The following is a 23,868-nucleotide window of genomic DNA, read 5'->3' on the forward strand; positions in this document are numbered from 1 at the left end:
CTCGCAAAGCATAACTACAACTGCATATTTTGTCTCCGATGGGCATGGCACCAATACTAGCATTTATGTGGTAGCAACATTTTGAAACAACTGTGACCAGGTACATAATTTAAACAAAACCCTATGGCTACTAGTGCAGCGACTCAAATTTGCCCCTTCAATTCGTGACGATTCTTCTTTTACTTGCACCTAGGTGTCTACTTTAAGTGGCATTGCACATTCAATCTCTCTCTCTCTCCCCAACCTAACCATTCACTCATCCACACCTCGTTCATTTGATTTGGATTCCCACTTACTGGATTACTGAGGGGGGTTTTTTTGCGCAGAGAAGACAAGGTTCTCATGCATGACAAAAGGGGTGCAATATTGTAAGTTCCATCCTTCTTTCCAAACAATAATTTGATGCGCATTCATTATTTTGTTTTTCACTACAAGACTGAGCGGGTGCATTTCTGCCTGATCCTTCTCGCGAGTGGGCTACATAACCGTGACGATACCTCACCGGATGATAGTGGCTATTATTGTACTCTGACCTCTATTGAAATGACTATCCAGCACCAAGACTGTTGCGTCCTTCCAGAGGCACCGCGCGGGCAGGCTACTCATTGGATGAACGTCCGCCGCAATCCGTAGCCTATTCCAGTGCCCTTTCCTTCTTATCTTCTCGGAAATGCAATACCAGTTGGGGTGGCTTTTATAGTGGTAAAACTCAAGAGGAATACTACAAGTTGAGGAAACGAACAATGTGACACGTACAGTGCCCGACAAGTAAGTATAGCCCGTTTTGTGATGTGGGACTCAATTATCGGACGACGCGGAACGACACAACCTCGTTCAATTATTCTATCCGTTCGGGAAAACCTGAACAACATTCCTACTTGGTCAAATAAATCCAGACGTTCGATTCAGGTAGGACAGCATTGTTTATGGACGTGTCTGGGATTGCTTTTGTTTATTGACTTGACAGGTCTTTAGAATATATAGAGATTATGAAAATGATTCATGCGGGCGATGGGGAGAAAATGTAACTTCAATGTGTGCCACAGGGCTGGATCAAATATTAGGTTATAATGTGGTTCTCTTGAGTCTATTCCTGCAGCTATTTGAACGTGAAATGTGCCTGTCATGGGTATCAGTAGTGGTTAATGGAGCCCGGGGCGCATAAAATCAACTGATTGTAGAATATATATGACAAGAAACTGAACCCATCACACAGGCAGCACAAATCTGATATTTTTTTCAGTAATATTTCTATATATTTTTTTTTACCAATCAGGTCTACTCTGAAAAAGATCTGATGTGAAAACATCTTACGGGATTGGTCAAGAGACCAATTAGTGGGGAAAGATCAGAATTGGGGTGCCAGTGTAAACAGCCCATGCAGTGCTTGACTTGGACAGAAATAGGAGCTAGTATTAATTTTGGGTGCCAGTACTGTTTATATTGAGGTGCAGGAGCTCCACAGTACTTTTGAGCTAATATTCTATAAGTGTTACAGGACCTCAAGCAGTAGAAAATAGGAGGTGCTGGTACTCCGCTCAGGTGAGCTCCTGTCCAAGTCAAACACTGATCCTATGTGTAGGCTACCACTTCCCTTTTCACCTCACACTCCACTTAACTATTTCTGTGGACCATCGTATGATGGGATAGCGTAACAGCACTGACCCTGTATTCTCTCCCCCTAAAATGAAAAACATTTGTATATTTTGGGGACAAATTGCTGCTTCCATGACTGTTATACTGAAGAGGAAATCTGTAATGCGCACACACACACACACACACACACACACACACACACACACACACACACACACACACACACACACACACACACACACACACACACACACACACACACACACACACAGAGCCAAATTAATTGGTAATGGTCCAGGTCCGGATGTTGAGCCCACTGACCCATGGGAGGGGAAAAAGACAACTCGATAAGAACACGATTGATAAGGACTCTGACTATCTTGCCATCTCTCCCTGATTCTTTCACCTCCAGCAGAGGCAATGGTGCAATAGACTGATTTCCCATGGGACTCTGCCTTGTTGTCCATACTTGGCTGACAGGATATGAGACCAAGAGACCATATCCACAACAGAGAGAGGATATTCCCCGTGATACTGGTCTTACAGTGCAAGCTCAGAGGCTTCTGTTGATGGAGCTGAGAGCCCATGTCTTGAGTGAGGGTTCATTTACCTGTCTTATACGACACACTGCGTCGCTGAGCGTTTTCCGCTACGTTACCAATCAGTGTTTAAAGTTCAAGCAAGAACTTGATGCCGCAGTATTTATCCATGTAGAAACTCTGAAAATAGAAAGGTAGTGAGGTGACCAGCAATCAAATCTTAATAATGGTCATGTTTGAACACTGAGATTTAAGGTAACATTCTACTCCTCATATGAGGATGAATCCCTGCCACTACTCTCCAAATGTGTGACATAAGCTGTCTTTGTCCTAAAAGCGTAATGTCGCTCATATCAAGAAATATCTCTTGCATTTTAAGTTTTGAGATCTCGGTGATGATTAAAAACACATACAGCACTTCAAGTGAAAAGGCAGGCGAGTTAAAATGTCTCATTCACTAGAGGAGGGCACGCTTGACACCTCGGGAGAGGGCTTCATTGACCACTCAAGCGTCTAGCTAGCTGAACTAACATGCACACTGATATGCACCACCTTTTATCAGACTCAGAAACCAAAGAGTGGAAAATAATTTATTAGTTGCTGCTTTCAGTTGTCAATTTAATGCTACAAAAAAAACAACTTGATGTTATCCCATTTTGGTTTGGTATCGGCACTCTCCCATACTTGGCATTGAAAATATATCACCCTCTCACCTTGCATTTTGGTCACGTTTCCAAGCCACCTCCTGACGGCGCCATAGATGTATTCTCTCTGAGAACATGAAGAGATGAGTGCTTTTTTAAGGGAAATGGAGGAGGGGAGCATTTCAGCTTGAATACTTGGTTACAACTTCCCTGTGATGGAAATATATTGTTGCAGAAATTATATTTAAATGATTGAAAAGCCAAGTTTTTAACATTTGCAGGATCCAGGTGTTTCCAAGTGCAAAGTTAGAGGCGGCTCTATCAAAAGATTCATGTGATTATCTAACAGAGGAGAGAAAGAGAAACCTGGAGAGCTGAGTGGGAGCATTTGACACCCAAAGACCATGATGAAACCATGTTTCTCCACCAGTTCTAATGTAATTGGACAAAAAGTGACAATTATAACAAGGTTATAGCTGGAGGTCTGCTTGAAGGCAGAGGCGAATGGAAAGAGGACGACTGCAAATCAGTTCTGCTCTGTCTATTCAAACACTGCTACGTCATGCAAAGTGCACCAAAGGTTTGGCCCATCTCTATAAGATATAAAACCATATAGAATATTTAACGATCAATCATAGCTAGCTGTTGCAGTTCTGCATTCGGGGTGAGGAGGTAGATTTTACCCAAGGGAAAGCACTTTTGTGGGGTTTTCTGTTTGCACAGCAGCTTTTTCGGGTTGGTGAACGTACCGTGCTTCTCAGCCGAGTGCTTGGGGCGATGCGCAGTGTGAGTGGAGCAGCAGAGCATTGAAACACTGCCAAGGCGAATGAAGCCTGTGAGGCCAGAGTTGGAGGCAACCTGGAGGCAGATCCCTGGCACAGCACCTCACTGGAACCTGCATGGCTCTTGGAACAGTGCTACTGTACTTGGGAGTTGCTCTTTTCTGCTAAAATAGCACTTTGCAGGGGGTTTATCTAGGGTGACGTGACTCATCAGCTACACTCCAGTTCTGTTGCTGTTTTTACTTTGGAACATTGAAGCCTTTTCAGAAACACCTCCTACGATCTAATGCAACGTTCGTTTGTCCTTAGCCGGTTTCAAACTTGCAACCCCCTGCTTTCCACATAGCTGATGTCTTGTGAGTGTTTGGGTGCAGAATAGCTGCCTATTTGTGCACCCATGAACTGTAGGTGCTGACTCCACATTCGTGGTAGTGGAGTAGAGGCGAGTTATCCACATGTAATCATATGTGATTTGAGAACGAGTGAAGCCCTATATCAGTGTAATCCACCAAACGATTCATTTGTATCAAATGCCCAGGCTGTTGGTAGGGTTGTAATGTTCTAACTTAGTCATTTTGGTTGCTACACTGTCCCCTTTTTCAGAACACTCCCTCTAGTTCATATACCTCCCCATTGTAACGCCATCCCACTTCTGACACCAGTCGGGGAGAGTGGGGTGAGTTGAGAAATGTTTTCCATTCCGCGTCACTCCATCAAGTGAAATATAGTAATCTGTCTAACATAGATATCAACATATATTTCAGGGTGTTGTGTATCCCTTGGCACAACTTACCCCTTGTATGAGGTAAGTTGAGCTGGGGGCAGGGTAAGTTAAGCCACCTACACATGTACTGTACTGCAGGAAATATTCCCATTATCTTTTTAAACCACTTTGTAAGTCGCTCTGGATAAGAGCGTCTGCTAAATGACTTAAATGTAAATGTAAACCATGTCTATCTTTATTTCCCAAACACAATTCAACACAATCACAATCGTTTTGTCTTTGAATAATTTGAAGCATAACACAGGCGTTCTGGTCTGATGAAACAGAAATGTAACTGTTTGGTCATAATGACCATCGTTATGTTTGGAGGAAAACGGGGAGCCTTGCAAGCCGAAGAACACCATCCCAAACGTTGGATCTTACTCGCCTACCACTTTTCCATGTGGTTTCTTCTTTCACAGACTTCATGAAATGATGACCTCTTCCTAAATAGTTGGTCAAATTATACATTTTGTATATGGTTTCAACTTGGCTCAACTTATCCCACTCTCCCCTATGCTGCAAAGCAAGGGGCTAGTTCTGGTCCCTAGATGGTACACGTGCAACCTTGGCATTGAAGGAGTTTTCTCACACATTAGTCATTCAATATTTTGAAGATGTGGGGCTGATTTAGCTAACTGCACACTTTTGTGTGGAGAAAATCTCGACTAGCCAGGATGTGTCCTATAAGCATTCCCATCTCATGGAACCTCATTGAGTTAAGCCCTCGAACCAGTCCTCTTCTTCGGGGCTCTTTGAGTAAACAAATGTGAATTAGGATGCTCTAAGGCGTGTGCTGAATAAGGGCTGAGCACTGCTTCGCTGCTGTACTGCCTGTGCTAGGCCTGACATCTGAAGCTGTCTGCTCGGTTAGTCGGCTGTCCTTGGAGTGAGAGAACGAGAGAGACAGGCAGATGAGACATGCAGAAGAAAGTCAAAGCCAGCAGGGCAGAACAACATTTAAACCTATTCTGGGATGGTTGCCGTCATGTAATAATTGGGGCATCTCCCATCAGCATTACTGTAACATGGTCTGAGAATACCAACAAAATACCAATACCATTACAGTAGCATTGGCTATCAAAATTGTTAAAAGGTTTTAAAAACAATTTAAATAAATGCAACAGTTGGACAATGTATGAATATATTCCAATCCATTAGATAATGACAGAATTATAGCACATAAAACAGTTTATTGTTCAGGGATTTTGGTGGGAAGTCAGCTATTCAATTTATTGTTAAATTGCACTTTTTTTCTTAAAATGCATTCCTAAACATCTACAGTAAACTGTACATACACTACCAGTCAAAGGTTTTAGAACACCTACTCATTCAATGTTTTTTTTTATTTGGACTATTTTCTACATTTTTAGAATAATAGTGAAGACATCAAAACTATGAAATAACACATATGGAATCATGTAGTAACCAAAAAGCCACCCTTTGCCTTGATGACAGCTTTGCACACTCTTGGCATTATCTAAACCAGTGATGGAATGCTTTTCCAACAGTCTTGAAGGAGTTCCCACATATGCTGAGCACTGTTGGCTGCTTTTCCTTCACTCTGCAGTCTGACTCATCCCAAACCATCTCAATTTGGTTGAGGTCAGGGGATGCAGTACTCCATCACTCTCATCCTTAGTCAAATCGCCACATACAGCCTCAGCTGTGGCCTCATTTATAAATGTTGCCTACACACACAATATGCCCCCAAACATGTGCTCGATAGTCTGTCATGGAAAGAGATGTTTTGTTTTGCACACTCAGTGTATGATGATTTAGTCATAAAAAAAGGTATCTAAATATAATAACAAGGTGCAATCATTTGTTGTTAGAGAGAAGGGTGAAAATCGAATTATTGTATGTTTCCAATTTACAGTATTTATTGTATTTCCATGATCACTGTAGAATAAATTCTGACCATGATGGTTACCTCTTCGTGAAATAGCCTATAGGGATACTTATTTAATTGGACCCACAGTAGTTAATACAGTAGTTAATACAGTAGTTAATACAGTAGTTAATACTGTAGCTAGGTCGAAAAGGCTCCTTAACAGCTTCTACCCCCAAGCCATAAAACTGCTGAACAATTAATAAAATGGCCACCTGGACTATTTACATTAACCCACCCCCCACTTCTGCTACTCTCTTTTAATTATCTATGCATATTCCCTTTACCCCTGCCTACATGTACAAATTACCTTGACTAAACCTGTATCCCCGCACATTGACCATGTATATAACCTCTTTATTGTAATTTTATTGTTACTTCAAAAATATATATACTTTAGTTATTTAATAAATATTTGCTTAACTATATTTCTTGAAGTGCATTGCCGGTTAAGGGCTTGTAAGTAAGCATTTTACCGTAAGGTCTACACCTAAGCTACCGGTATTTTAAAATATTTATCCAAGCGATCCGAAGCGCAGTTTAACAGTACACCAGACAGTTCACGTTTTCCATTGACATTTGAAGGCTACGTTTGAATATTGTAATGCAACATTTCTCGAGTAGCCTAGACAATGTTTCATTTCTAAACATAATACATACAGTATATCATTACCATTGCAACTTTTCTGGCCATGATGAGTTCATATTACCATGCGCATCGCTTTTAATTTGGCCTGTTAGTCTATTATAATTTCATTTTTTTGCTCAATTCATCCTAAAGGTAGCGCGTTTATAACATACCGTATAATTGAACAGGTGAACACAGTTTATATTTTGCACTGAGGTGTATAGGCTACCACTAAGTAGGTCTGCTTTAGTTTGAATGTTTTCAGAGTAGACGTTTCAGAAATTCGCGGTCAGTGCAGCATATTTTGGTTCGGGAGAAAGTAAATGCAAAACATTGGCGAATTCAATCTGTTTACACGTCGAGAACAATTTGCAATTGAAATCGTCAATGGGTGGGTGTTCCTTCTGTAGCTCAGTTGGTAGAGCATGGCGCTTGTAACGCCAGGGTAGTGGGTTCGATCCCCGGGACCACCCATACGTAGAATGTATGCACACATGACTGTAAGTCGCTTTGGATAAAAGCGTCTGCTAAATGGCATATATTATTATTATTATATGTCAGCCACATCAAATGTCCCTGAAAAAATGTTTATATTCTGCCAACACCTCCGAAGATATTTGATCAAGTTCCCCATTGATATTTCCTTTAGAATTACTATGTCAGTCTAATTCCAATACTTCCAAAGTATACAGCAAATAAGAGTGTTATTGTCACTATAAAAGGTGAATGATGGGCGTTATTCAGACGGAGTTATAATCCTCGTTAACGCGCGCACACTTTTACGTCAGGTCTGATTTATTAGAAGAAACGGTGCATGCAGATATCTAGTGTAGCATTTAAACAACGGTTATAAATGAGGCCCTTGGAGCTTGAAATGGCCTGGGAGCGGGATGGAGATGAAAACAGATGCTCTTTCTCTACACAGAGGAACCCTAGGATTGTGGAGGACCATCTAGACTATATCCCAATGAGATGAATCTGTACAGTAGTCATCATTCACCCAATGCTTTTATCAAGGATGGAGGAAAATCCTTCATTACACTCTGCACCTAAATGACCAGGAGAAAATCAAGTAATTGAACTGAAATGTTAGCCAATGCTCCGCTACCTTTATTTGTGGTTAGCTGCCAATTAATTACCTTTTGCCCTGTAAACTCAGCTCAGTCAATGTATCAGATGAGTTTTTGCAGCTCCTATCTTAAGCAGTGTATGTGTGCACTTGCGCATGATGCGGGAGTTAGTTTGTGTGTGTGTGTGTGTGTGTGTGTGTGTGTGTGTGTGTGTGTCCCAAGCTGGAACCGAATCAATTGGTAGTGTTTGCTCCCCTGTCTCCTGGTGTTTGCATTGAATCCCTGGTTTACTCGTAGACTACCAGAAAAACCTGTAACAACAGTAGTATAGCCTGCCCACCCGAAAAATACTACAGTTTACTGTAGAATACTAAAGCACTTACTATATTACAAAAATATAGTAAAGTACAATTCTATAGAATACTGTAGAATACTATACTATACACTGTAGTATCCTTCAATCATGTGTAGTACTTACTGTAGAATGTTGTGGTATGATGTAGAATATTACAGTAAATACTACAGCATTATCCCCCCCCCCCAAAAACACAAAAAAAAACCACTGTAATAAATACTACAGTAATGTCCAAAAAAACACTACCCTTTTTTAACTGCCTATGTACAGGTTATGGGAAAAATGTGCTCTTTTAGTATTTCTCCAGTAGGTTTCCTGAAGGAGAAAGCCTCCATTTAATATGTGGAAGACCATAAAACAAAAACACTGTAGTAAATACAACAGGAATGTCCTCCAAAAAAATACATAAATACTACAGTATACGGTCTACATTAAATCGAATATACGACACTTTTTATATTTTAGTTAACTATAAATGCAACAGTATACTACAGTAAATACTTCAATATTCACTGTAGTGTTTTTGCAGACTTCAGTGAGTACTACAGTAAAGTCTACAAAAACACAACAGTGAATACTATAGTATTTATACCATAGTATACCATAGTATGTTTTCATGTGGGTGGTGTTACCTCGTGGTCTTTACATTGACATTGACTTAATCGTTTTAAAGAATGTTAAATGAAGAGGCAGAGTGTTGAAGAGACAATGTGGTGAATAGGTTGTGTTTGAGAATGTGGTGCTGGCTGCCCTCCAGGCAAACCTTAAAACCCTATGGTTGATTTGAAGTGGAATCCTGGGGTAAAATGTAAAAATGTACAATGACGTTAGTCATAAGGAAACAATGTTCTGCTAGCTAGGCCCGTTGTGAGACGACATAAAATACGCGATAGAATGAACCCTTCTTTAATTGAGTCTCAGGGTCTCCCCCTCTCTGTTCTCTATCCATCCAAACATACTTGAACACAAATACGTTCAAGGGAAGACGTGCAAAGAGGACAGCCAACTGTAGCTCCTGATAACAGAATTACAGAAATGACATTAACTCTGTGACCATGAATCCCATTTGGGTTGTGTGTTTTTTTGTTTTTGCGTGAGATATCAGGCTCAGGCATCCAATACAGTGGCAAGGCTTGTGCTCCCAGCGCCCACTGAGAGATTTAGGGGGATGCCACATGGTAAGTGGATTTTAGTTGGGCTCTGAAAAATTAAGCTGCTCGTTCGTAACACGTTTCAGTCAGCTGTTTTAAGTAACAATCGAGGCCTTTAAGAAGACAAGTCTCTGTCGCTTAGAATGGATTTGCAATGAAGACATTTATATCCCAGAGATGGATGCCAAGGTTTCTTTGCTAATGATTCAACATTGATTGAAGAATAGTATGCAGAGCATTAAGTCGATCTATGGTTATGAAAGAATTGCCTTATTTGTTGTTGAGGCTAGCGTTAATCTGCTATGGTTGGAAGACTGGTAGGCTATCTTCTGAGGACAAAGAACCACAAGGATGTAGTTATGGTGTTGGCCCAGAGAGGGGTTAGGTTTGACTGACAGTCAAAGATATGGCAATATTCCCCGGGGGGAGAGCGAAAGGCAGTGAGACAGACAGAAACAGAGAGAGAGGTTGTGTGTCTGTGTGTGAGAGAGAGAGATATTGTGTTTGTGTGTGTTTTTGTGTGTTTGTGTGTGCATGCATGTGTGTGTGTGTCTGTGCTCTTTTGAGAGCGAGGTAATGTGTGAGCGAGAGAGAGAGAGAGGTAATGTATGAATGTGAGCGAGAGAGAGAGGTAATGTGAGTGAGAGGTAACGTGTGAGAGAGTGGTAATGTATGAGTGTGAGAGTGGTAGTGTACAGTGCATTCGGAAAGTATTCAGACCCATTACATTTTTTCACATTTTGTTATGTTACAGCCTTGATCTAAAATGGATTAAATGGTTTTTCCCCCTCATCAATCTACACACAATACCCCATAATGACGAAGTAAATACAGGTTTTTCTATTTTTTTTGGCAAGTTTATACAAAATAAAAACAGAAATATTACATTTACATAAGTATTTAGACCCTTGACTCAGTACTTTGTTGAAGCACCTTTGACAGCGATTATAGCCTAGGGTCTTCTTGGGTATGTCATTACAAACTTGGCACACCTGTATTTGGGGAGTTTCTCACATTCTTCTCTGCAGATCCTCTCAAACTCTGTCAGGTTGGATGGGGAGCGTCACTGCACAGCTATTTTCAGGTCTTTCCAGAGATGTTCGATAGCGTTCAAGTCCGGGCTCTGGCTGGGCCACTCAAGGACATTCAGAGACTTGTTCCGAAGCCACTCCTGCGTTGTCTTGGCTGTGTGCTTAGGGTCGTTGTCCTGTTAGAAGGTGAACATTCGCCCCAGTCTGTGCTGTGAACCCTTATCTGAGTGTATCTGAGCCGGTAGCCCAGCGTATCTGACACATGGGGCTCGGTATGTGGTAATGTGATTGTATCAGTGGAGGCTGCTGAGGGGAGGACGGCTCATACCAATGGCTGGTACAGAGCGAATGGAATGTCATCAAACATATGGAAACCATGTGTAGGATACCATTCCACCTATCCACTCCAGCCATTACCCCAATGAAGGTGCCACTAACCTCCTGTGGATTGTATGTGTCATGTGTCGATGCCCATGACCACTGCACTGTCCTGTGATAGTGTTCAGTGACAGTGTAGCGCCACTAGGCCTTTGTGGATCTGATGTTTTGTCACGTATTAACTGGAAGTAATGTGCTTTTCTGTATCAGGTTTTGCACGTAGGGACCGATTCTGACCTGAGTTAAGCATAAGATCTACTGGTAAGATTTAAGGTAATGAGTCATCCGTTTGGATAAGGGAATTGGAAATACACATGACACTTATTTTTAGATTATTTGACTTTATAATGGCTGGAGACAAATGAGAATCCAGTCACATGGCAGCAAACTGAAGCATATCAACATATCACCTTTCCCAGCGTAAAGTTAATGAAATGCTGTGCCATCATGCAGAATTTTCAGAATGAATCAAACCACCGTTTTCTTTCGTTATTGCATAAAGGCTCTCCAAACCCGTTTTTTTTTTTTAGGATTCATAAATACTTTCCTCAATCGAAATAATCTATAACAGAGTTTTTTAAAATCTACCAATTGGTGCTGAAAAGGAGATGAATATGCATATATTTAGATGACTTTCTTTCATTGATCCCTGATATTAAGGACCTGTTCTCTCTGTGTATTCTATGTAGACAAAATTAGAACTAAAAGGTATACCGTATTTAAAGGGATGGCTTAACATAAATGTACTGAAAACCCAATTGAATGAAAACTCCACCAGAAAATATGTTGGCCAGCAAGTGTGAGTGTATTCAGTGGATACACAAGGTAGCCACATCTGCAGAGAGTTTACGCGACTGAATAAGGTAAGTGTGAAAGATGTCAATTTGAAATTGGAATCGAGTCAAAATGGAACACACCCCATCCACCGTCAATGTGTAAGCATGACTTGCTGAATAAGAAAGATGGGGACATATCAGAACCTTTATTGGCTTGTTGGTTGTCTTAACCTTCAGTGTCTTAACCAACTCAATTCTACAGTTAGCTTCGATTTTTTCAACCCAAATGGCACCCTATTCCTTATATAGTGCACTACCTTTGGGCCCTGGTCGAAAGTACTGCACTAAAAAGGGAATAGGGTGCCATTTGGGACTCAGTCTGCAGATGTTCTCTATAAAGAACAATAGAGACCACTGCTGTTGGTGCTCAACATTAGAATTACTCATAGTACTTATTTTAAAGGCTCGCTGGGCTTTTAACAGTATAAACACTTGATGTCATGGGAGAGATGGTGGAGGTGGGAGCAAGGGAACAGATCTGGATGAAGAAGCAGCAGGTTGACGGGATGAAAGATGGCGTGGGAGTGGGCGGGAGGATGGTGATTGAGGTGAAGAGGATGATGGGACTCGAAGTTACAGGAGGGTGTGTGCGCGTGTGTGAATGAGCATATCAATGATGGGTGTGTGTGAAGGGCTGTTTAAGGAAGATGGGTTTGGTCAGGGTCGAGGAAACATCTCCCCAGTGTCATGGCAACAGAAACGTGTGCGTGTGTCAGCTCATCGATCTGCACACTCAGTGGCGATAGAGGGAGAAAGATGGAGGGCTATGTTTGGCAGGGACCGAACCACAGTGCCACACACACGCTAACAGTAGCGTTATTATACTCAATCTAGGTTTTATTCACTTATTATCAATAATATAGAGACCTCCAGACATACAGCATTCCAAACGTGTAACCATCTCAATGTTCATATCTGTAATTGTCTCACATACGGACTAATGAACCCCTTGGCAATGTTCTTCCTCAACGGCTGCAGTGTGCATAGGCACTTATTAAATCCCAGCTTTAACACATTGGAAAGCAGTTCTAGCTCGAATACATTGAAGATGTGTTCGTGCTGGGCTGGAACAAAAACCTAAACACACTGCATCTCTCCAGGACCTGGGTACTGAGCCCTTTCCAGTTTAGATTGTTGACATAAAATGAAAAAAGCATTATTTTAATGTTACGTCATTCTGCCGATCTGAGGAAACTTGGAATGGCTCACGTAAAGTCCTTACAGCGGGCCCTTCCAGAAAAGTGTCCACAAATGTCCTCGGCCCATTGACAGAGACGGTGTGACTTGGTGTAGAAGCCCGTTTGTGTACTGCAGTCTTATCAGTGTTTGGGCTCTTCAGGCAGTGTAAGGGGATTGAAGGCTGCGACAGCCCATGGCATTGTTTCTAATCTGGGCCCAGCAGTGGTGTGAGTGAGTTGTTCATCCAGCCCACTCTCTGTTTTCTGTGTGTTTGTGTGAGAGAGATTGCCTGTGTGTGTGTGCCTCCTGTATTCGCGCGCGCGTGTGTGTGTGAGTGAGTGAGTGCGTGAGTGCAAACACGTGTGTTGAATCTCAAAAAGGACGCCAAATGTCCCATGAAATACATGGTGAACTAGCCAGGATTAGCTCTGCAGATGACAACGGTGACATAATCAGATGGAAATGATTGTTGCATACTGATGCAGTGGTTAAATGACTAAGTGGTTTCAGAATGACGACCCATACCTGTCTCCTTCATCCACCTTTATTGAGGCAGCAATAACCTGGCGTCACGAAACTGTCTCAAATAGTCTAATATCCTTGTCTGAGGTTGTTCATCACCACTGATTTGTACCAATGCACCCCCGAGCCATAAGACTGCTAAATAGTTAACCAAATATAGCTACCCGGACTATCCGCATTGACCTCCCTTTGCACTGTCTCTTTTGACTCCACATACACCGCTGCTGCTGCTTCTTATCTATCCTGTTGCCCAGTCACTTTACCCCTACCTATATGTACATATCTACCTCAATTACCTCGTACCCCTGCACATCGACTTGGTACTGGTACCCAGTGTTCTTTTTATTTGAAAGGAAAGAAAGTGATATGACGGCATGCATAGGAGCTAACTAAATGGGTGAATATCCTTAATAGAGTTATATTAAGGAGGCATATTAAAAAGATTACTGACATCACTTTTTTTTGTTGCTTCAATTAGCCAACTGTTAGACACAGACATAAAAAAAAGACGTTGCATCCCCGTCTGAGCGACTCATAGCTTGAAAGACTATGAGGAAAAGATGCAGGTGGACAAAAACAGACATATGACTGGGCACTTCCTGTTCCTGCCTCTGACAGGAAGTGGTTGCGCCCCACGGAGCATAGGACCCCGGCTGTGGCGGCGCAGCTTCCACCTGCTGCCGCCTAATTGCATCTCATTAGACTGACTCCCTTAATCGAATCTGCCCTGCTGCTCAAACTCAATTCTGTCTGGCTGACTGGGGGCCCACACTTCCTCTATTGGCACTCACTGCATGCACGCACGCACACACACACACACACACACACACACACACACACACACACACACACACACACACACACACTGGAAGAGTGACCGTGTGTGGAAGTATGAGCAGTGTGTCAGACTTTGCGTGAGCTGGATTGTGCGTTTGAGAGATTCAGTGAGTGAGTGTGTGATAGGTTGTGAGAGAAAATGTGTGCGCAAGTGTGTGTTCTACATGTGACAGGCTGTGAGAGAACGTGTGTGTGAGTGTGTGTCACGCTGTGTCTGTCCGATTGTGTGACATGTTGTTTATGTCACACTGTGCGTCGGAGTCTTTCGATACTCCGCCTATGTCAGTGTGTGAGTACATTCATCAGCTTGTGCTCCATGCAATGCACGTCAGCTTCCGTGCAAGACTATCTTGTCTGTCAAAGTCCCCATGTTAGTCTGTGGCCCGTGAAGAGTTCATCAGACAGTGTGTTTGTGTCTGCCCACGATGGGTGTGACATATCAAGGAATCTGATTAAACAGCATGATCATTACACAGGTGCCGGGGGACAATAAAAGTCAGCTCGAAAATGTGCAGTTTTGTCACACAAAACAATGACGTAGATGTCTCAAGTTTTGAGGGAGCGTGCAATTGGCACGCTGACTGCAGGAATGTCCACCAGAGCTGTTGCCAGAGAATTGAATGTTCATTTCTCTACCATAAGCTGCCTCCAACGTTGTTTTAGAGAATTTGGCAGTATGTCCAACCGGCCTCACAACCGCAGACCACATGTGACCATGCCAGCCTAGGACCTCCACATCCGGCTTCTTCACCTGTGGGATTGTTTTAGGGGGGTTGGGTGCTGAGAAGTATTTCTGTCTGTAATAAAGCCCTTTTTTGTTTAAAAACGAATTCTGATTGGCTGGGCCTGGCTCCCCATTGGGTGGGCCTGGCTGCCAAGTGGGTGTGGCTATACCCTCCCAGACCTACCCATGGCTGCACCCTGGCCTAGTCATGTGAAATCCATAGATTAGGGCCTAATGAATTTATTTCAATTGACTGACTTCCTTATATGAACTGTAACCAGGGTTGGGGAGTAACGGATTACATGTAATCCAATACATGTAAGGGATTACAAAAAATATGGTAACTGTAATCCGTTACATTACAAGCAAATATATTGTAATCAGATTACAGATACTTTTGAAACACTAGATGATTACTTAGAGGATTCATTTTAAATTCAGATCTTTGAAACATCTCTGTTTTCTCAATGACATTCAAATCAACATTGAAAAAAGGCGCAAGTTTAAGTTTGTGCCACATGAGCGAGTCTGACCACAAAGTCAGAGACTATATATATGTATATATGCCATTTAGCAGACGCTTTTATCCAAAGCGACTTACAGTCATGTGTGCATACATTCTACGTATGGGTGGTCCCGGGAATCGAACCCACTACCCTGGCGTTACAAGCGCGATGCTCTACCAACTGAGCTACAGAAGGACCATAGAGACTACTATGATGAGACACCAAATGTGTTTGATGGATTGCGAGAAAAGATCAGGAATAGGCTTTTGTAGGCGACAGTCCAAGCTATGTCTTCCAATGGTACGACTGCTGTCGGCATCCAAAGATTATCCAATTTGAATAAATGCTTGGAGGTAAGGATGACAGCAGTGGTGTAGTCTACAGTGATACGGATATCACTTATTATTGATATCTACATAGCGCATTGATGTGAATCACACTACTGCTCTCTCATTTAGTTACGTATTTGCGCCTTATTGATTGTGGTTGTTGTGGATGGCTGTTCACAAATCTAAATCTATATTTGAACCCAATAATGGTTGAATTCAAGAAGTTTAAGCTGCCTATCAATCATTGTTTTTGAAACCAGTAGACAGCCAGTAAATCAAATCAAATGTATTTATATAGCCCTTCGTACATCAGCTGATATCTCAAAGTGCTGTACAGAAATCCAGCCTAAAACTCCAAACAGCAAGCAATGCAGGTGTAAAAGCACGGTGGCTAGGAAAAACTCCCTAGAAAGGCCAAAACCTAGGAAGAAACCTAGAGAGGAACCAGGCTATGTGGGGTGGCCAGTCCTCTTCTGGCTGTGCCAGGTGGAGATTATAACAGAACATGACCAAGATGTTCAAATGTTCATAAATTACCAGCATGGTCAATAATAATAATAATAATAATAATAATAAGGCAGAACAGTTGAAACTGGAGCAGCAGCACGGCCAGGTGGGCTGGGGACAGCAAGGAGTCATCATGTAGTCCAGAGGCATGATCCTAGGGCTCAGGTCCTCCGAGAGAGAGAAAGAAAGAGAGAATTAGAGAGAGCACACTTAAATTCACACAGGACACCGAATAGGACATGAGAAGTACTCCAGATATAACAAACAAAAATACTGGAGGCTGAGACAGGAAGGGTCAGGAGACACTGTGGCCCCATCTGAGGACACCCCCGGACAGGGCCAAACAGTAAAAAATGCTCTCTTGCAACAGCTACATAGTACAGAGCCCAGCCTATGGAATACAAGAAGGGCTTTTATTGCTCAATCTAATTCATGCTGATCATTTTTTTTAAATCCATAGGACTAATGTAAACATGCTCAAACTCGCACACTTTTGATGAGGGGCAATCTGTAGTTGCTACATCCATTTTTGGACTTATAAATGATATATATTAATGTAAAGATATCATTTAATGGTATTATTACATGTAGTAGAAAGTGATGGGTTAGAAGAAGCCTACATAACCAACCCATAAATCAAAATGTAACATCCATGTATGGCCCTCTACGTAAACTTTAACAGTGATTTATCCTGCAAAAGACGTTCAATTGGTAACATCCATTTTTGTGTTCTTCTAATGCCTCTTCAGGGGAAAGTCATCTAAAAGTAATTCAATGTAATCAGACGACTGAGTTTGGGTATTCCAAAAGTTGAGTTACTGATTACAATTTTGGACAGGTAACTAGTAACGGTAACATATTACATTTAGAAAGTAACCTACCCAACCTTGACTGTAACTCAATAAAATCCTTATAGTTGCTTTTGTATTTTTGTACATTGTAGTGGCGGCAGCCTATTAAAATATTTGGAGGCGTGGCTTGTTGGGGGCGTGGCTTTGTGGCATCACATGAGGCCGATTGTCATGCCAGTTAGTTAATTTGTTATCTTCTGTTCTGTGATTCCATTCTAAGCTTGTACACTGCCAGTGCTACAGTCTTAATGATATTGACATAGATGTACGTGATACCAGAGAGCACTAAAGTTTCATTATTAATACAGGCACCATTTTGTTACAATTCTGTAATGTATTTCAGAATGTATTTTCAAATTCAATAACTACATTTTCTGATGCATTTAGCACTCATATAATATATATATATATATATATATATATATATATATACACATATTTTAAATACAATCTGTAATATACATTTTTTAAATACATTATTTGGCCAATTTTAAATATTCTGTGTCATAATTATTATTTTCTAAATCGCATGGGTGTGTCTGTATTTTCGTCTTTCGAAGGGCTGTGTCCCCGCATGCCTGGCTGTGCATTTCATCTTGCCTTTAAGTACTTGTGTGTGTGTGTGTGTGTGTGTGTGTGTGTGTGTGTGTGTCAGCTTGCAGTATGTCAGTCAGACTGTGCTAGTCTGCACTTTGCTGTGCTGCTTTATTAGCCTGTGTGTTTGATCTATGTTTGCCCCTGTGACAGTCTGTCAGGCTATTGTGTGTGCTCCTGCTTGTGTGTGTGTGTGTGTGTGTGTGTGTGTGTGTGTGTGTGTGTGTGTGTGTGCGTTCAACCTGATATCACATGGATAGGTTGATCCCTAGGTATATCTCAGCTCCTTTCATCCCTCTGATTAAAAGTCAGTGCTGCTGTGAAATGCACCCGTGAGACCAGAGAGACGGACCACTAAATCACTTTTAAAGCCCCACTCTGTATTATAGACCTGCCAGTTAGACCATGGTCATAGACACTGCATGGCTGTTGAGACATTGTCCTAATGTTTGCAATTCTAGCTTGGCTTGTGTGTGTGTGTGTGTGTGTGTGTGTGTGTGTGTGTGTGTGTGTGTGTGTTTACACACCCTTTATTTTTATTCTACATCCAGTCCCCCCTAGTTTCAGGATTGTAGTGTGAGTAATGCTTGGTGTGTGATGTCTGGTTCACCATGACATTATGATAGAAATAATCTGAGTTGTTTGGACTTGAGTTTAGTGTTGGTTAAAGGAAATGACAAAGCATTACTCAAGAGGGAGAGCTCATCGTTAAGGGATGTGAATTGGTCAATTGGCTGAATTTTCCAAGATAATTCAGGAAACGTCTAGAAGAAGATAGTAATGTACAGCCTCTCTCGGGTCTAAACCACCTTCAGGGTATATATGTGTGCACTTGCACTATCAAAAATTGTGTAATGATGTAAACAACATATTTATTTTTGGGGGGGTTTACCAGCATGCTGATGCTGTTTTCCCCTCTCCAGTTTATTATTCTGTAGCTCCATCTTGTGGCAAGGATGTGTAGTTCAAGAGGAAGTGTAGCCAGGATACAGTAACGTAGAGAGAAAAAAATATATATATATATATGTAGTTCCAGTCAAAATTTTGGACACACCTACTCATTCAAGGGTTTTTCTTTATTTGTACTATTTTCTACATTGTAGAATAATAGTGAAGACATCAAAACTATGAAATAACACATTTGGAATCATGTAGTAACCAATAATGTGTTAAACATTCTACAGCGATACACCATCCAATCTGGTTTGCGCTTAGTGGGGCTATAATTTGTTTTTCAACAGGACAATGACCCAAACCACATCTCCAGGCTGTGTAAGGGCTATTTGACCAAGAAGGAAAGTGACGGTGCTGCATCATATGACCTGGCCCCACAATTACCCGACCTAAACCCAATTGAGATGGTTTGGGATGAGTTGGACCTCAAAGTGAATGAAAAGCAGCCAACAAGTGCTCAGCATATGGGGGAACTCCTTCAAGCATTCCTCATGAAGCTGGTTGAGAGAACGCCAAGAGTATGCAACGCTGTCATCAAGGCAAAGTGTGGCTACTTTGAAGAATCTCAAATATAAAATATATTTGGATTTGTTTAACACTTTTTTGGTTACTACACGATTCCATATCTGTTATTTCATAGTTTTGATTTCTTAACTATTATTCTCCCGTGTATAAATTAGTAGAAAATTACGAAACCCCCCCCCAGAATGAGTACGTCTGTTCACACTTTTGACTGGTATTGTATGTTTTACATAGAGCATATTATATGACATGATATTGGATTCTGTCTATCTTGTTTGGTCAGAGAACGACAAGGCTGCGTACCTGTCCATCAGCGTCTCCTCCCACCTGTGACCTGGGTTTTCCTCTCCTGCCCTCTGAACACTCTTCTGATGTGAGTATCCTACTTACAGGGGGGTCACTCTTTCACTACTTCTTATTCTCCCCCACATATACATATTGTATCAAATTAGATGTCTTGAGCTGTCAGGTCAAACAGACATAGTTAATCGCAGTGAGAAAGTTGTCAGAAGATGACACCATATAACAGTATGCGAATCATCTATGAGGAAATTGCTTTGACCATGAAAATGATTGAAGCCCTAATTGTAAATATAGTCATTTGGATCAATGTCAGTGGTTAATCCATCCAGAACTGCGCAGTTCATTGTACTGCCCATGGTCTTCTCTCTTGCAGGTGTTAAAGCACACTTTGCTGAACGTGAGTTCCATTTTATTCACTAAAACAATATATTAAAGTCCTATGTTATAGTGCTTCTGGGCCATGTTCTGTTGTCAGAAAATATTTTGAAAAGGAATGAAACCTACCTGAATATGTCCAATTTGAACACACATTCCCAGTTCCCCCTACATTGTGTCCTGTTGAAAGCAACCCGGGTTTCTGTTAGCCCAGTGGCCTTGTGATGATGACGTCACTTCCTGTGCCTCCAGAGTTTGATGGAGAGCTGGTCGGATGACAGCTGGAACTGTTGTCATAACCGGAGGAATTCTCGCCACGGTGATTCTCTTGGTTATCATAGCAGTGCTCTGTTACTGTAGACTCCAGGTAGGTGTGTGTGTCTGTGTATGAGAGCTCTACTTAGACTCACTACAGTCTCTATTCACTAATTAATTGTCACAAATCACAACCTCTCTCTCTCCGCCCCTCTCCGTCAGTATTACTGCTGTAAGAAGAATGGGTCAGAAGGGGACACCGGCTCCATCACGCAGCCCCATTTTGCCTGCAATGCGTGCAGTGCACCCGGGGTGGATGGGGCGGCCGTCACCCCCCTCTTCCCGGAGCCCACTGCCCCCCACGCCTCAGGGCCTCCCCGCAACTACTGTCCCACCTGCTCGCCCTACGAATCACCCTTCTACATCCGCACCACCGATGGGATGCGCAACGGTGGCGAGCGCATCACCTACATGCCCACTCACTATGAGAACCCAGCGCTGGGTCTCGACCTGCCCTCCCTGCACGGCTCCCTGCTGAGCACTGGCCAGCATCGCAGCAACCCAGCACCAGACTTCTATACCAACACTCGCGCTATAAGTACAGAGGTGTGACCCACTTCGTATGGGGTCCTGGTGGCTCAGTTGGTTGGAGCGTGCTGCTTCCAACTCTGGTGTTGTGGGTTTGATTCTGTACACAGAATATTTGTTCATTTTCGTTTTGGATAAAAGAAACTTGGTAAATTACCATATTTTTATGAGGATGGCCACTGGTAGCCACTGTCTCTCTCTGCTGACCGCTACAGAGAAGATGATGGAAAAGTAGCATTGAGAGACAACATGGAGCATTGACCACTTGATCTGGTCAAACACTTCCTGGTTCTCTCTCTCTCTCTCTCTCCCTACACTGTCAGCAAGCTTCCAGCTGGTTCTCTCTCTCTCCCTACACTGTCAGCTAGCTTCCAGCTGGATTCGGGTAGTACTGTTTTTTAAATTTAAATGGAGGTAGCTATGTTTGTTGTTGTTTAAACCCCCCTAGGCTCCTGTAATACAGAGGCAGAGATCATCCCTTTGTGTTTAATTGACTAAGGGGACAAGACCAAGACCTATCCACTGTCTGGCAAGGTAGTGTGTGGGATTCCAATCTTCACTGTTTGAGGGCTATCTGTATTGTGGTTTCACCTGCACCTACTCTTTGTCATTTCCTTGTATCTGCCAATAGAGACAAATGAAAGCGAACTGCATTTGAGTGATGGTAAATCAGAAGAAGATGAACAATCAAGTCTCCTAAGAGTAATGCAGAAAATACAAAGAGACAGTAACTACTTCAGAGCTTTCTCTATGCAAGCTCTTTCACAATCAAACCTGAAACGGTTGGAGAGAAAAGCCTAACAATGCAGCTGTCAATTGTGTATGTTTTTCTTTTTCAAAAATGTTTCTCATATGTAACTGGAACTATTGAAATATTATCGTTTGTTGTCTTCTGTTATTGAAAGATGTATGTACTACGCCGACTTTTGAGACCATGGAATTTGATTCCATAATATTACGACTCAAATATTGCAGTTTAAAAGATAGTTTTAATGTAAGGACAGTGGCATTTTGTCAGTGGGTGATGCAGAATTTCAGTTAGTGATGATTTGTCCGTTCTGTCTCTGTACCCGTGTCATTGAGTTGGGCTACCACTCTTTGCTCAGAGCACTGAAGCTACGGTACGGTTCAAATTAACATATTGTATTTCTCTTTATTGACGGTGATGCAACAACTTGGAAATGTATATATTACCAAATGCATTGAAGGCATTTATAATTATTTGTTTGTCTCCTTGATTGACTGGCTGATGACTTTTGGGATTCGGCCACAATGTATTTTTAATTGGGACGTGCAAGTCTGGTATAGTTTAGATGTAGTTTGTGCCATTTTGTGTCCACACTTCAGATCCCCTGAGTGTTGATTCTATGAACTGTAAACGTCCATGTCTTTACACATTTTAGTGTTTCTTTCAACTTGTGAAATAAAATATCTATGGTAATTGGTAACAAAATACAATTATTAGCCTATTTATATTATTATATGGCACTCATTTTAAACTCATATTAGACAATATTGCTGGCCATGTGTATTATTATTTTGCCCCCGTTCGTGTCTTTTTATGTTTTGGAGTGAAAAAAATGTGTCAATTTGATTGGTTGAAACAGCAAAGCAAAAAAAGGACATTTATGATAGTGGTGAAATTAATGTAGCTATATTTTTTTCTAAAACCGACCACATTTACTAGTTCTGCTTTGAGCAGAAATGCCCTATCATGCATGTGACAACACAATACTCATTAGATACAACAATCCCAATGTAAGCCGCCTTGGTATTAGGTCCCTACACCCGTGCAAGTATTGTACCTGTATTTTTGTCAAACATTGAATGAAGGAATAAATATTGAAAACATACTAAAAGCAGAGGAGGTTGGTGGGGAGTAGCTATGGGGGGGATGGGCTCATTCTAATGTATGGAATGGAATTAATGGAACGGAGTCAAATGTGATTTCCATATGTTTGATTCCGTTCCATAAATGCCATTCTAGGCATTACAATGAGCTCATCCTCTTTTAGCTCCTCCCACCAGCCTCACCTGACTAGGCGGTAGATTGAAAGGGAAGCTGTTATAAAATGATTGGCCGTAAAAATTAAAAATAAACAGTTGTGTTAGGGTGTTGTTTCTGGTGTTTATTTGCTCCTTAAAAATGGGTGAAAGTTGTGTGTCTGTTCAAAAGCTTCTTTAAATCTGGCCTTTTAAATCCAAAACAAAGACGATGAATTAGACAATACATTTGAATTGAGAATATCTACAGAATTACATGCCCCATAAGGACACATTTTCATTCTTAATTTCTGTTGGTTTAGGTTATTCATTAAATAATGGATTTTTTGAAAATACTTAAACAACAGGATGCTATATTTGACAATTAAAGATTTATAACTGCTTGAAATGCCTTTGTTGTCCGTATTTTGTACACACACACACACACACACACACACACACACACACACACACACACACACACACACACACACACACACACACACACACACACACACACACACACACACACACACACACACACACACACACACACACACACATTGTAATTATGGTATTGGCACTGACCCTGGAACTGGCACCCTGTATAAAGTTACATTCTCATTTACTTTCTTATGTACTTCTAATTTCTGTTTGTTGTGTGTTTTTGTTCATCTTTTAAAAATATTTTTTCTTGTACTACTGTTACTGCATTGTTGGGAAAGAAAGCAAGAAAGACATTTCATTGTACTAGTTAGTGCACATGCCAATAAAACTTCACTTAGAACACATACACATGGTCTGCTAAAAGGCAAATGGCTCAATCAAGCCCATATAGGCGACATACAACTTACCAATAGTACATTGTATTGCAGTGGTCTGAAGCATATTCCTCCCTTTTGTCTTTATGTTTAACCAAACAAAAATGTCAATGAAGGAAATATATCCAGTGGTGACCCGTCAAGCAGGGCAGGGGGGCTGTTTTGCATGTGATTTTGGCATTAATACTTGTAAAATATCAGTTTGTAAACAATGTAAAAATTAAATAAAAAAAGAATTGAGTTAATAAAGCCGCATACAAACATGGTCTCTTTTTTTTCTTTCTTGAGTAAGGCAGCACCAAAATGCAGGTGTTTCAGCCTAGCTCAGTGCTTTCTTTGGTGGACAGTGCATTT

At 41.5% G+C, this 23,868-nt stretch overlaps 1 protein-coding gene and 1 pseudogene across 1 annotated transcript; both read left to right on the plus strand.

The window, feature by feature from the left end:
* Positions 1-275: 275 nt before the first annotated feature.
* On the plus strand, positions 276-23,645 carry LOC118387596 (protein FAM163A-like). Its single transcript, XM_035776132.2, has 5 exons — positions 276-768; positions 19,473-19,562; positions 19,866-19,889; positions 20,120-20,234; positions 20,345-23,645. The coding sequence occupies exons 4-5, from the start codon at positions 20,142-20,144 to the stop codon at positions 20,732-20,734; spliced, it is 483 nt and encodes a 160-aa protein (XP_035632025.1). The 5' UTR covers positions 276-768; positions 19,473-19,562; positions 19,866-19,889; positions 20,120-20,141; the 3' UTR covers positions 20,735-23,645.
* On the plus strand, positions 8,549-8,601 carry LOC118396498 (uncharacterized; annotated as a pseudogene).
* Positions 23,646-23,868: the final 223 nt, after the last annotated feature.

The sequence above is a fragment of the Oncorhynchus keta genome, chromosome 1, assembly GCF_023373465.1.
Source record: "Oncorhynchus keta strain PuntledgeMale-10-30-2019 chromosome 1, Oket_V2, whole genome shotgun sequence".
NCBI lineage: Eukaryota > Metazoa > Chordata > Actinopteri > Salmoniformes > Salmonidae > Oncorhynchus > Oncorhynchus keta.

Excerpts from the sequence above, each read along its gene's own strand:
- LOC118387596 (XM_035776132.2), top strand. The coding sequence starts at position 20,142 with ATGACAGCTGGAACTGTTGTCATAACCGGAGGAATTCTCGCCACGGTG. Across the intron at positions 20,235-20,344 it reads TCTGTTACTGTAGACTCCAG|TATTACTGCTGTAAGAAGAA; the intron begins GTAGGTGTGTGT and ends CCTCTCCGTCAG.